This window comes from Salvelinus sp. IW2-2015, linkage group LG18 (genome assembly GCF_002910315.2).
Source record: "Salvelinus sp. IW2-2015 linkage group LG18, ASM291031v2, whole genome shotgun sequence".
Classification (NCBI taxonomy): Eukaryota; Metazoa; Chordata; class Actinopteri; order Salmoniformes; family Salmonidae; genus Salvelinus; species Salvelinus sp. IW2-2015.
The window spans coordinates 29,310,048-29,323,021 of record NC_036858.1 but is presented as its reverse complement, the minus strand read 5'-3'; the positions used below and the strand labels follow the sequence as shown (position 1 = coordinate 29,323,021).

The 12,974-nt window shown below is 40.7% G+C and overlaps 1 protein-coding gene across 1 annotated transcript in view; it reads right to left on the bottom strand.

Annotated features, from left to right (window-relative positions):
* Nucleotides 1-12,974, bottom strand: part of LOC111978170 (cilia- and flagella-associated protein 46) — a 103,353-nt gene that overhangs the window by 18,250 nt on the left and 72,129 nt on the right. Inside the window, exons 49-51 of the mRNA XM_070448419.1 lie at nucleotides 12,518-12,624; nucleotides 9,114-9,199; nucleotides 5,907-6,074 (exon numbers count right to left, since the gene is read on the bottom strand). Coding sequence (XP_070304520.1) covers nucleotides 5,907-6,074; nucleotides 9,114-9,199; nucleotides 12,518-12,624 — 361 coding nt within the window. The remainder of the gene's footprint in view (nucleotides 1-5,906; nucleotides 6,075-9,113; nucleotides 9,200-12,517; nucleotides 12,625-12,974) is intronic.

Genomic DNA, 12,974 nt, shown 5'->3' with positions numbered 1-12,974 from the left:
GCGTGAGTGGGTGGCATTCTATGTTATGTGTATCTATGTTGGTTAATGGGTTACCTTATATGGTTCTCAATTAGAGGCAGGTGGTTTACATTTCCTCTGATTGAGAACCAATTAAGGTAGGTTGTTTCACATTTGTTTGTGTGGTTGTCTTCCGTGTCTGTGTCTGTTTGCACCACACGGACTGTTTCGTTTGTTCGTCGTTTTTGGTAGTCTATTTTCCTGTTCGTGCGTTCTTCGTGTTATGTAAGTTCGTTTGTTCAGGTCTGTTGACTCCGTTATATATTTTGTAAATTCTCAAGTGTTTTTCGTGTTCGTCTATTCTTTAATAAACATCGTTATGTCAAATTACCACGCTGCATATTGGTCATCTGATCCTTCTCGCCTCTCCTCGTCCGAGGAGGAGGAAGACGACAGACGTTACACCCACACACTCTGCCACATTAGCAATGGATTTATTTATTCATGGGCATAGCTCAATTTGAACTGTCAATCTCTCTACTGCAAGTGCAAAACTACAACACTTGGCAGTATAAAATCATTACTGTAAATACATGTACTTAAGTAAGCAAGTCCTGTGAGTGAGATGGGAAGTTGGGTGGGGGGATAAATGTGTAATGTCTGTTGTGTGTTGTGTTTGTGTTTTATAGTTTGTCTTGTCAACCAATAAATTATAAAACCTCATGAAAAAAGTATTAAAAAAGTGTAATTACATTCAACAAGTCATTAGGCCTACACTCTTGTAGCCTGAAATAATTAATGAGTCTTGCTGACAAATGGACCTTTACATTTTTTTTTTTAAGTAAAAGTTATTTATACTTAAATAAGTATTTTCTTGTCCGTTATTACATTTTCGTGGTGAGTTGTGGATGCTTCAGGCTACAGTAAACATTGTCCTTCACTAAACAATGGCTGTCATTCAGGATCTATTTGTTCAAAATGCCTCTAAAACATTTCTTATTCCATTGAATTATTATACTCAAATCAATGACGTTAGAACGAAGCATCCACAGCTCAGTCTATGAATTTGAAATTGTTACATTTTTCCAGACAATCCCTTAGCTGTTTACCAAAAAAGTGGTGGGTGTAAGACATCATGATCTATAAGAGCATCATGATCTACAGAACCAATCAAAAGTTTAGACACACCTACTCATTCAAGGGTTTTTCTTTATTTTTACTATTTTCTACATTGTAGAATAATATTGAAGACCTCAAAAACGAGAAATAACACATATGTAATCATATAGTAACCAAATATTTTATATTTAGATTCTTCCAAGTAGCCACCCTTTGCCTTGATAACAGCTTTGCACACTCTTGGCATTATCTCAACCAACATCACGAGGTAGTCACCTGAATGCATTTCAATTAACAGGTGTGCCTTGTTAAAAGTGAATTTGTGGAATTTCTTTTCCTTCTAATGCGTTTGAGACAATCAGTTGTGTTGTGACAAAGGTAGGGTGGTATACAGAAAATGTATTTTACCAAATAGGGCTAATCCATATTATGGCAAAAACAGCTCAAATAAGCTAAGAGAAATGACAGATCATTACTTTAACAAATGAAGTCAGTCAATCTGGAAAATTTCAAGAACTTTGAAAGTTTCTTCAAGTGCAATCGTAAAAACATCAAGCACTACGATGAAACTGGCTCTCATGAGGGCTGCCACAGGAAAGGAAGACCTAGAGTTACCTATGCTGCAGAGGATAAGTTCATTAGAGTTACCAGCCTCAGAAATTGCAGCCCAAATAAGTACTTCACAGAGTTCAAGTAACAGACACATTTCAACATCAACTGTTCAGAGGAGACTACGTGAATCACTACTAAAGGACACCAATAAGAAGAAGAGACTTGCTTGGGCCAAGAAACACGCAATGGACATTAGACCGTGGAAATCTGTCCTTGGGTCTAATGAGTCCAAATTTGAGATTTTTGGTTCCAACCCCCGTGTCTTTGTGAGACGCAGAGTAGCTGAACAGATGATCTCCGCATGTGTGGTTCCCACCGTGAAGCATGGAGGAGGAGGTTGATGGTGTTTTGCTGGTGACACTGTCTGTGATTATTTAGAATTTAAAAGCACACTTAACCAGCATGGCTACCACAGCATTCTGCAGCGATACGCCAACCCATCAGGTTTAAGGGCTATTTGACCAGAAGGAAAGTGATGGACTGCTGCATCAGATGACCTGCCCCCACATCACCTAACCTCAACCCAATTGAATAGTTTGGAGATGATTGACCACAAGAGTGAACGAAAAGCAGCCAAGAAGTGCTCAGCATATGTGGGAACTCCTTCAAGACTGTTGGAAAATCATTCCTCATGAAGCTGGTTGAGAGAATCTGAAGAGTGTGCAAAGCTGTCATCAAGGCAAAGGGTGGCTACTTTGAAGAATCTCAAATATGTAATATAKTTGGATTTGTTTAGTACTTCTTTGGTTACAACATMGTTTTGATGTCTTCACTATTATTCTACAATGTAGAAAATAGTAAAAATAAAGAAAACCCTTGAATGAGTAGGTGTGTCTAAACTTTTGATTGGTACTCTATGTAAGAGCATCATGATCTATGTGCAGTACATAACTTATTGGATAGCAGCTTACTAATAAAATATATTGATTGAACACTATCTGAYACTTATTTTATTGTATCCTCAAGAATGTGAGGCTCACATTTCTCCGYGTCATTATCAGAATTACCTTCCCAGATATAAATGTAAAGTTCACTTGTCATGTGAATTTTACAACCAAATTACAAATTAATKTGGATACGCAGACCATATTGGGAAAGAATAGAGCAGAGGTACTCAAATRCTTTTTGAGAAGGTCCGGTSACACAAATTTCCTAGGCGACAAAGGTCCGGATGGATATTGTAATTTATCGACATCGTAACAATGACTACTGCCCTGTAGCACTCACATCTGTAATGTAGTGCTTTGAAAGGCTGGTCATGGCACACATAATCCTGGACCCACTCCAACTTGCATACCACCCCAACAGATCCACAGACGACGCAATCTCAACGGCACTCCACTCTGCCCTCTCCCACCAACAAAAGTGAGAGTGAGAAAGTTACAGACGCACACATATATCATAGCCCCCCCCAAAAATGCTAATCTCCCCTGTTATTGTAATGGTGAGAGGTTAGCATATCTTGGGGGTATGATATTTGTGCTTCYAACTTTGTCACTCATCATTATTCACGATTCAGTCAGAACTAAACGTAACCATGGTAGTATCCACAATAATGGAACAATAATGTAGAACGTTATTTACCATTCATTTCTATTGAGCACAAAATAATCTGAAACACAACCAAAACAAACAGCAAATGCATCCAACAAGTTTGTAGAGTCACAAGCTTGATGTAATCATTGCRCGCTAGGAATATGGGACCAAATACTAAACTTTGTACTACTTTAATACACATACAGTGCATTCGGAAAGTATTCAGACCCCTTGACTTTTTCCACATTTTGTTACGTTATAGCCTTATTCTAAAATGTATTGAAAAAAAAAATACAAAATACCTTATTTAGATAATATTCAGACCCTTTGCGATGAGACTCGAAATTGAGCTCAGGTGCATCCTGTTTCCATTGATCATCCTTGAGATGTTACTACAACTTGATTGGAGTCCACCTGTCGTGAATTCATTTGATTGGACATGATTTGGAAAGGCACACAGCTGTCTAAATAAGGTCCAACAGTTGACAGTGCATGTCAGATCAAAAACCAAGCCGCGAGGTCGAAGGAATTGTCCTTGGAGCTCCGAGACAGGATTGTGTCAAGGCACAGATCTGGGGAAGGGTACCGAAACATGAAGGTCCCCAAGAACACAGTGACCTCCATCATTCTTAAATGGAAGAAGTTTGGAACCACCAAGACTCTTCCAAGAGCAGGCCACCCGGCCAAACTGAGTAATCGGGGGAGAAGGGCCTCGGTCAGGGAGGTGACCAAGAACCCGAAAGTCACTCTGACAGAGCTCCAGAGTTCCTCTGTGGAGATGGGACAACCATATCTGCAGCACTCCACCGATCAGGCCTTTATGCTAGAGTGGCCAGACAGAAGCCACTCCTCAGTAAAAGGCACATGACAGCCCGTTTAGAGTTAGCAAAAAAACACCTAGAGGACTCTCAGACCATGAGAAACAAGATTCTCTGTTCTAATAAAACCAAGTTTGAAYTCTTTGGCCTCAATGCCAAGCGTCACGACTAGCRSAAACCTGGCACCATCCCTATGGTGAAGCATGGAGGTGCAGCATCATGCTGTGGGGATGTTTTTCAGAGACAGGGACTGGGAGACTAGTCAGGATCGAGGCAAAGATGAACGAAGCAAAGTACAGAGAGATCCTTGATGAAAACCTGCTGCAGAGCGCTCAGGACCTCAGACTGGGGCGAAGGTTCACCTTCCAACAGGACCACGACCCTAAGCACACAGCCAAGACAAYGCAGGAGTGGCTTCGGGGACAAGTCTCTGAATGTCCTTCTGTGGCCCAGCCAGAGCCCGGACTTAAACCCGATCGAACATCTCTAGAGAGACCTGAAAATAGCTGTGCAGCGATGCTCCACGTCCAACCTGACAGCACTTGAGTGGATCTGCAGAGAAGAATGGAAAAAACTCCCCAAATACAGGTGTGCCAAGCTTGTAGCGTTATACCCAAGAAGACTCAAGGCTGTAATCGCTGCCAAAGATGCTTCAACAAAGTACTGAGTAAGGGGTCTGAATACTTATGTAAATGTATATTTTTTTAACTAAAATGTCCCACCCTTAAGTTGCTGCCATACTGTTTACTATTATTGATCCTGCTACCCGCCACTTTCGCCTAATATTTATTTGTATTTGTATTAGTTATACTATTTTGACATTGATTACTGCACTTTGGGTAAAGTTTGCAAGGCATTTCACTGTACTTGTGCATGCGATAAAACTTCAACTTGACACATTGTTCACAACCCTCTTTTTGGCGGAGAGAACATTTTGCCRCTTTAAAGATTATTTCCTGCAATTCTACACATTTTGCCATGTCAATATGATATCTGAGTGACTCCGACATTACAACCAAATCAAATAGGGTCCTCAGGAGAGAATCTGGCCATGATAACTACAAGGTTTAGATAGCTGGTTAGCTTAACTAACCTAGCTAAAGAAATGGGCTAGTTGATTTCAAGAATTGCTTATTTTGCATTCTTTTATTACAGTAAGTTTCCCTCAACAGTAAGTTTAAAGCCCAACTGCGTTTATTAACACATTGTAGGTCTGGATCGGGACTATTATATTCTGCCTATTGAGTATGGCTGGAATGGAGTGTTGTAGCTATGCAAACACTGTCAAAGTCATTCCAACTGAGGTTTAAAGCGATTACAGTGTGGGCGAGGGTGTTAAATCCTGCCTGAACAAATTATGTCATGAAAACATCATTAGTATTCCAAAAAGTTTAATGAAGCTTTGCCAATTGGATGGAGGGGTAAGAATAGATTAAATGCTTGTAAAGTACAAAACCCTCTGGACGGACTTARACGCTAATTTGCACTTGCAAAGTTTGCAAGTTGCCTAATTTATGCATGTGTGATGAACTACCTTAAATAATGTTTTTGTTAAAGGTAGACTCAGCTAAATGACGTTGCCACGAGCAGCACCGGAGATATTGAAATGAGCTAGAGGCAACACGTCGCTCGCACACCGTCACACACAGTATCTGCGCATGTGCACAGATTTGTGTCACTCTGTTAACAGTGTGGAAGCCAGGGCACCAAAACTGCGGACAAGTTGAGCCTCGCGCTTCAATGCTCTCAGTTGTTGCAGAAACTGACTGACTATGCTGTTTACTTTCTGCCTCCACGTCATATTGCTGAGTCTTCCTTTAATACTACTAGTGTGGGCATGCTAATGTGTGTGTAACCCCTCACCTGGTTCCTCTCTCTGCAGGCGAGTGTGGAGGAGTTGCAGTGAGAAGTCACGAGATACAGAGCTCAGCCCCTCTTCTTGCAGGATTGCCAACGCTTCCAGTGGTAGTTCCATGAGCATCCAGTCAGCCAGGAGCACGACATACTCCCCGAGCTCTGCAGGAGACCCCACTGTTCATACAAACAGACACAGATAAATGTGAGCACACACACMCGCACACACAGTCTACACACGTCAATACAATATGCTAAGCTTGCTGTGAAAATGTTTATATTAGTGTATATATAGTCATTTTGTTGCCATTCACAAACTCTGATTAGGTAAACAGTGAAAATAAAATGTGATCACAAAAGCCATACAACATACTTTATACAGAGTACAAAACATTAGAAACACTTGCTCTTTCCATGACATAGACTGACCAGGTGAAACTATGTGAAAGCTATGATCCCTTATTGATGTCACTTGTTAAGTTCACTTCAAATCAGTGTAGATGAAGGGGAGGAGACGGGTTAAAGAAGTATTTTTAAGCCCTGAGACATTTGATTGTGTATGTGTGCCATTCAGAGGGTGAATGGGCAAGACAAAAAATGCAAGTGCCTTTGGACAGGTTATGGTAGTAGGTGCCAGGCGCATGGGTTTGAGTGTGTCAAGAACTGCAACGCTGCTGGGCTTTTCACACTCAACCGTTTCCCTTGTGTATCAAGAATGGTCCACCACCCGAAGGACATCCAGCCAACTTGGCACAACTGTGGGAAGCACTGGCGTCAACATGGGCCAGCATCCCTGTGGAACGCTTTCAACACCTTGTAGATGAATYGAGGCTGTTCTGAGGGCAAAAGGGGGTGCAACTARGGCTGCTACGGTGACTGTATTACCTCCAGACCGGCAGTCACGAGCCATGAAGGAAGTCAAATTCCATGTGACCATTTAGTCACTGTAATTAGGCTTCTCCAAGCACTGATGCTGCTGATGGTCGTTAGTAGCCTACCAAACTTGCTAACTCACTTGTGAATAATATAATTTATCACTTGTGAATCATGCCCAGGTTGTGTGCAGTAAGGCAAGAAACAGAGCATGCCTTTTTTTGCGAATTTTTCAAATTATAGTCACATACCTCATGTAGCCTAGCCCAAGGTTTATATCACAACAAAAGCGGCCAAATAACTTCTTAAATTTAAGCACATTAATCCACTTTACAACGGGTGTAGAGCCTAACTGGCATATATAAGCAGCGCATGAGTTTCAAGTTTGGGGAAGATAATTTTCACCATAAAAATGCACCTTTTTAATAAAAGCCTGACATGCATAATTACATTTGCGGTCACTTTTGAGAATGGTGTTTTTCCCGCTAATTGATTGCATTTTGGAACATTTGTGCTTGAGTCAGTTTCTGCCGTGTGCACATTCCTGTGCTTATAATGTGACGAAAAAGTCTAATAGTTTATCAACATTTTAAGCGAAACGTTCTGATCTGTTGCGTCAGCCTCATTGCTTAATAATTTTTTGGGGGATGCTAGTGGTTATACTGTATTCATTTGGGATCTATCGCATCCCACAACTGTCCCAGACTATGTTTGGAATATTTCTTTCTCGAACAGAATAGGTAAACTTTTGTACTATGAGGCATTGTAGATTGACATAGCAGCCTATGTCAATCTACTATCCCCCATAGTACAAAAGTTGATAGCCTAGTGCTTTTGCTGTTCGYTAGACCTACTCATCATGCTGGCCTCCGAAAAGCCTGAGAGAAAGACCTGATCACGTGACGGGCATTGGCTAATAAGAATTGAGCTGAGAGACCCATGTGAGTGAGAGGTGCTTCTTCGGAGCACGTAGCCGGGAGAAGGGAATTATAATTATTATATTCAGCCCAAGGGCATAACRACCCATTGGCCGCAAAAGGCATGGATTTATTTAGGGGGCATTACGGCCACACACAGGGGATGCCGTCGGGAAAATCGAGGCAATATCAAGTGTTGTGAATAAGAGACTGATGAAATGTGTACAACCTGCGCAAATAACAACAGAGCTCATGCCTTTCATGCGACTTTTTTCAAATCATCATTAGAGTCGTATCACGCAGCCTTAGAACGTTGGGCTATATGTTTTGATCACAASTAAAGTTGCCTAAATAACTCTAAATGAAGCATATAGGAGGACCTGTTTCTTTGTTAACCGCTCAACACAGAATAGCCACATGTGCGCACTCCCTCAGAAATAGCTGAGAAAATATCCTAACTATTTTATTCAGCTATGTTCAATTGTATTCTTCATTCTATAAAATAATGCCATGGAATTCTAAGCAAATCTTGTCTGCTAAATAAACTAGTGTAKCCCACACCCATATGGCATWGCCAGATCAGGATCTAACATAAGGGCAAGGAGTATGCTATTCTGTTCTTCTGAAATATACAACATTTTCTTCAAATCATGTTTCTTTAGACCTGTCTAAAATACATAATGGATTTATTGTGATTGTGTAAGGTATGGATTTATTAGACTTTTTTAAATGTAGCTGTCCCAAAAAGTCTGCATCAGTGGCTTGTAGTCTATACGTGGAAGCCAGGAGATGCTAAAATGTGTTTATGTTAATTAACAGTCAATTACCGTGAGACCGGCAGTTATTTGCTTGACAATCACCGGCTGATAAAATGTCATGACCGCCACAGCCCTAGGTGCAACTCAATATTAGGAAGGCGATCCCAATGTTTTCTACACTCAGCGTATACTTATTCATGTAATGGCGCGAGGGAAAATCCAAAGTACAAATCACCWTCTGAAATGGGTCTCTTAAGCCCTGGTCCAGTTAGCTATTTGGTAAGTTATATGTTCCATTACATACACTATAGCTGTACTGTATCTCGCACTAGAGTAAATATTTGAACAACATATATATTTCAGGTAGTATTGTGTTTAGGGAATTAAATACCATTTGCCTTTTGTGTAAAAACATGCTGATGTGGCTTCACTGTACATCGTTTGGTCAATAAACAAACTGGTATAACAAAAATCTAAAGAAATGGGAGATGGAGGGGGAATTAGTAAACTTAATCTAATCTAAGTAGATCCAGCTGTGGGGCTAATCACAAGCAATGAGCAGGTATAGTACAATACATTACAACACATCAAGCACTCTCCAGATTCTGAACATCAGTCCCCTGATCCATACACTGTATATATCAGTTATTGGGAAAAGCAATACGTACCCGCTAGACCTTTATCTAGGCCTGCTTTCTCCTCCTTTTCTTTGGGCCGGATGGACTCCGGGATGGAAATTGATGGCGTCTGGTGTCTAAGTGAAGTAGATAAGGACAGGGAGGATCAGGAGGGATACAGTGGGGACCTGGTCCAGACATGAGAAAATGAATGTACAAGGCCCAGAGAAGCTCGAGGAGGAGGAGAACACAGAGGAACGTCACAGCTGACACCTAACTCGACAAATAGACAGACTGATGCATACGGACACATACAGTTGAAGTCGGAAGTTTACATACACTTAGGTTGGAGTAATAAAAACTTGTTTTCAACCACTCCACAAATGTCTTGTTAACAAAATATAGTTTTGGCAAGTCGGTTAGGACATTTACTTTGTGCATGACACAAGTCATTTTTCCAACAAATGTTTACAGACAGATAATTTCACTAATAATTCACTGTATCACAATTCCAGTGGGTCAGACGTTTACATACACTAAGTTGACTGTGCCTTTAAACAGCTTGGAAAATTCCAGAAAATTATGTCATGGCTTTAGAAGCTTCTGATAGGCTAATTGACATCATTTGAGTCAATTGGAGGTGTGCCTGTGGATGTATTTCAAGGCCTACCTTCAAACTCAGTGCCTCTTTGCTTGACATCATGGTTAAATCAAAAAGAAATCATCCAAGACCTCAGAAAAAAAATAGTAGATTCCCACAAGTCTGGTTCATCTTTGGGATTTCCAAACACCTGAAGGTACCACGTTCATCTGTACAAACAATAGTACGCAAGTATAAACACCATGGGACCACGCAGCCGTCATACCGCTCAGGAGGRACTGGTGCACTTCACAAAATAGATGGCATCATGAGGCAGGAAAATTGTGGATATATTGAAGTAACATCTCAAGACATCAGTCAGGAATTTAAAGCTTGGTCGGAAATGGGTCTTCCAAATGGACAATGACTCCAAGCATACTTCCAAAGTTGTAGCAAAATGGCTTAAGAACAACAAAGTCAAGCTATTGGAGTGCCATCACAAAGCCCTGACCTCAATCCCACAGAGAATTTGTGGGCAGAACTGAAAAAGCGTGTGCGAGCAAGGAGGCCTACAAACCTGACTCAGTTACAACAGCTCTGTCAGGAGGAATGGGCCAAAATTCACTCAACTTATTGTGGGAAGCTTGTGGGAGGCTACCCGAAATGTTTGACCCAAGTTAAACAATTTAAAAGCAATGCTACCAAATACAAATTGAGTATATGTAAACTTCTGACCCACTGGGAATGTGATGAAAGAAATAAAAGCTGAAATAAATCATTCTCTCTACTATTATTCTGACATTTCACATTCTTAAAATAAAGTGGTGATCCTAACTGACCTAAAATGGGATTTTTACTAGGATTAAATGTCAGGAATTGTGAAAAACTGAGTTGAAATATATTTGGCTAAGGTGTATGTAAACTTCCGACTTCAACTGCACATGCACAAAGAAACCCACTCCCACGCACGCACAAACATACACACCAGTGGAGGCTGGTAGGAGGAGCTATAGGAGAGCTATAGTCCTTCCCCGGGTTAGGGTTTGTCCGGGGTAGGCCGTCATTGTAAATAAGAATTTGTTCTTAACCGACTTGCCTAGTTAAATAAAGGTTAAATAAAAATGTAATTAAATAAATACCTCAAGTGCGCCACACAAGACACTCGCAGATAGAAATAGAACGCTATGGACTCACCAGCTCCTGCTTTCTCCTGTTGTGCAATTTACAAACAAACACGTGACTGGCTCAACTGTTCTGGGGAACTACGGTAAGCTTCATAATGTCAAATAATGTGACAGGTGAAATTAAGAACGCAATCTGCTGTATCTCCTAACGCATTGCACAAGTTGAMTCCAGGTATTAACTTAAAGGTAAGTCCAGGTATTAATATAAAAATGTATTGAAAAACTTAAAATAAATAGTTTTGATGGTATTGAAAAACCATCCCRTGGCTTTTTCCAAATACCCTGGTATACGGTATACAGTTAAGCAATAAGACCCGGGGGGGTGTGGTATATGGCCAATATATCACGGCTAAGGGCTTGTTCTTTYGCACGACGCAACGCGGAGTGCCTGGATACAGCCCTTAGCCGTGGTATATTGGCCATATACCACAAACCCCCGAGGTGCCTTATTGCTAATGTAAACTGGTTACCAACGTAATTAGAGCAGTAAAAATAAATGCTWTGTCATACCCGTGGCATACGGTCTGATATACAATGGCTGTCAGCYTATCAGCATTCAGGGCTCGAACCACCCAGTTTATAATATACGATATACCGCCCCAGTCTAACCATTAACCTAACCCTATCCTTAACCCTAAACCCAACCCTAATTTTTTTAAATTACAATTTTGCATTTTTTCTCCACAATTTCGTAATAACGATCTTGTCTCATTGCTGCCACTCCCCAAACKGGCTCGGGAGATGCGAAGGTCGAGTCAAGCGTCCTCYGAAACATTACCCGCCAAGAAGCGCTTCTTAACACCAGCTCGCTTAACCCGGAAGCCTGCTGCACCAACGTGTCGGATGAAACACAGAATGTCCCTTGTTTTACTATCCTTGTGAGGACTTCTGGTCCCCACAAGGATAATAAAACCAAACAAACACAGAGAGAGAGAGAGAGAAAAAGATCACAGGCCACACTGACACAAAGTCTTGCAATGTGAATGTCTAGCTGATACAACACATGAATAAGTGAATGCACCAATTTGTAAGTCGCTCTGGATAAGAGCGTCTGCTAAATGACTTAAATGTAAATGTAAATAAGTCAGACATGATGAACTAGACCTGGGAAGGTAAACAGAAAATAATCAACACTGACCATACCGATCATAGCCTATACTAGAGAAGTTTGAAATGAAATAAGTTTGCTAATATGGGTGATGTTAATGGGAGAATTGAWGGCTACAACCATCGAATTGCTCGTAGTAGTTTAAAGGATAAACATTTAAAAAAATAAATGTGTTGCACATTAATGTTATAGTCTTATCATTCTATTTATTGTTAATGCATCAATTCAGGCAATTTATTGCAATATGGCTTTTTGCCCATATCTATGAGCAAAAAATCAACTGCATTGGAGTTTTCCTTATTCAATCTTTCCTTATTCAAGCTCTGCTTCAAGGGCAGAAACAATGTGATTGGTTGAGTGGTTCAGCCAAAAAAATAGGCTGGTCATGTTTAGGTCCAGTAAGTTCCCAATTGGTTAAGGTTAGTGTAAGGGGCTGGGTTTAGTTTAAGTTCTGCAATAAACAGAACTCAGTAGCAGAATGTTTTTGACCTCCCAGTACAGCTAAGAAAACGGTATAAAATTGTTTTACCCTAAAATGACCATTGTACAATACAGGACAATATCCGGACCTGTACTGACTTACCCGAAGCATGAGAAGTCAAACTGAGAGAGGATTGGACACAAATAGTCCTCCATTTCTTGTACAATGGCTTTGAAATGAGATTCCAATTTCTCTTCTGAGTTCGATTTCTATACAGGGACAAAAAGAAAAAGCCTAGCTGACATGTAAAATCAACACTTGTCTCGAGCACTGACAACGATTACACAGACCGACATTAAAATCCGATATCGTCAGGAAGTGAGGGARGAGAGAAATTCAGCTCCGGGATATTGTTGTAGACTGGTTTATTTATGAGGCCAGTCGATCATTTTAATAGAGAAAAAGAGAAGAAGGGGTTGTAGAGGGTTTGTGGAGGGGTAATAGAGCAGGGCCACTAACATTTTCAGTTGGTGGCACCAGGTCATGATTTGTTCGCACCATGTTGTTGAGGCGTCATGCAATATATATATTTTTTGCAATCATCTCATAAAGTAATTCA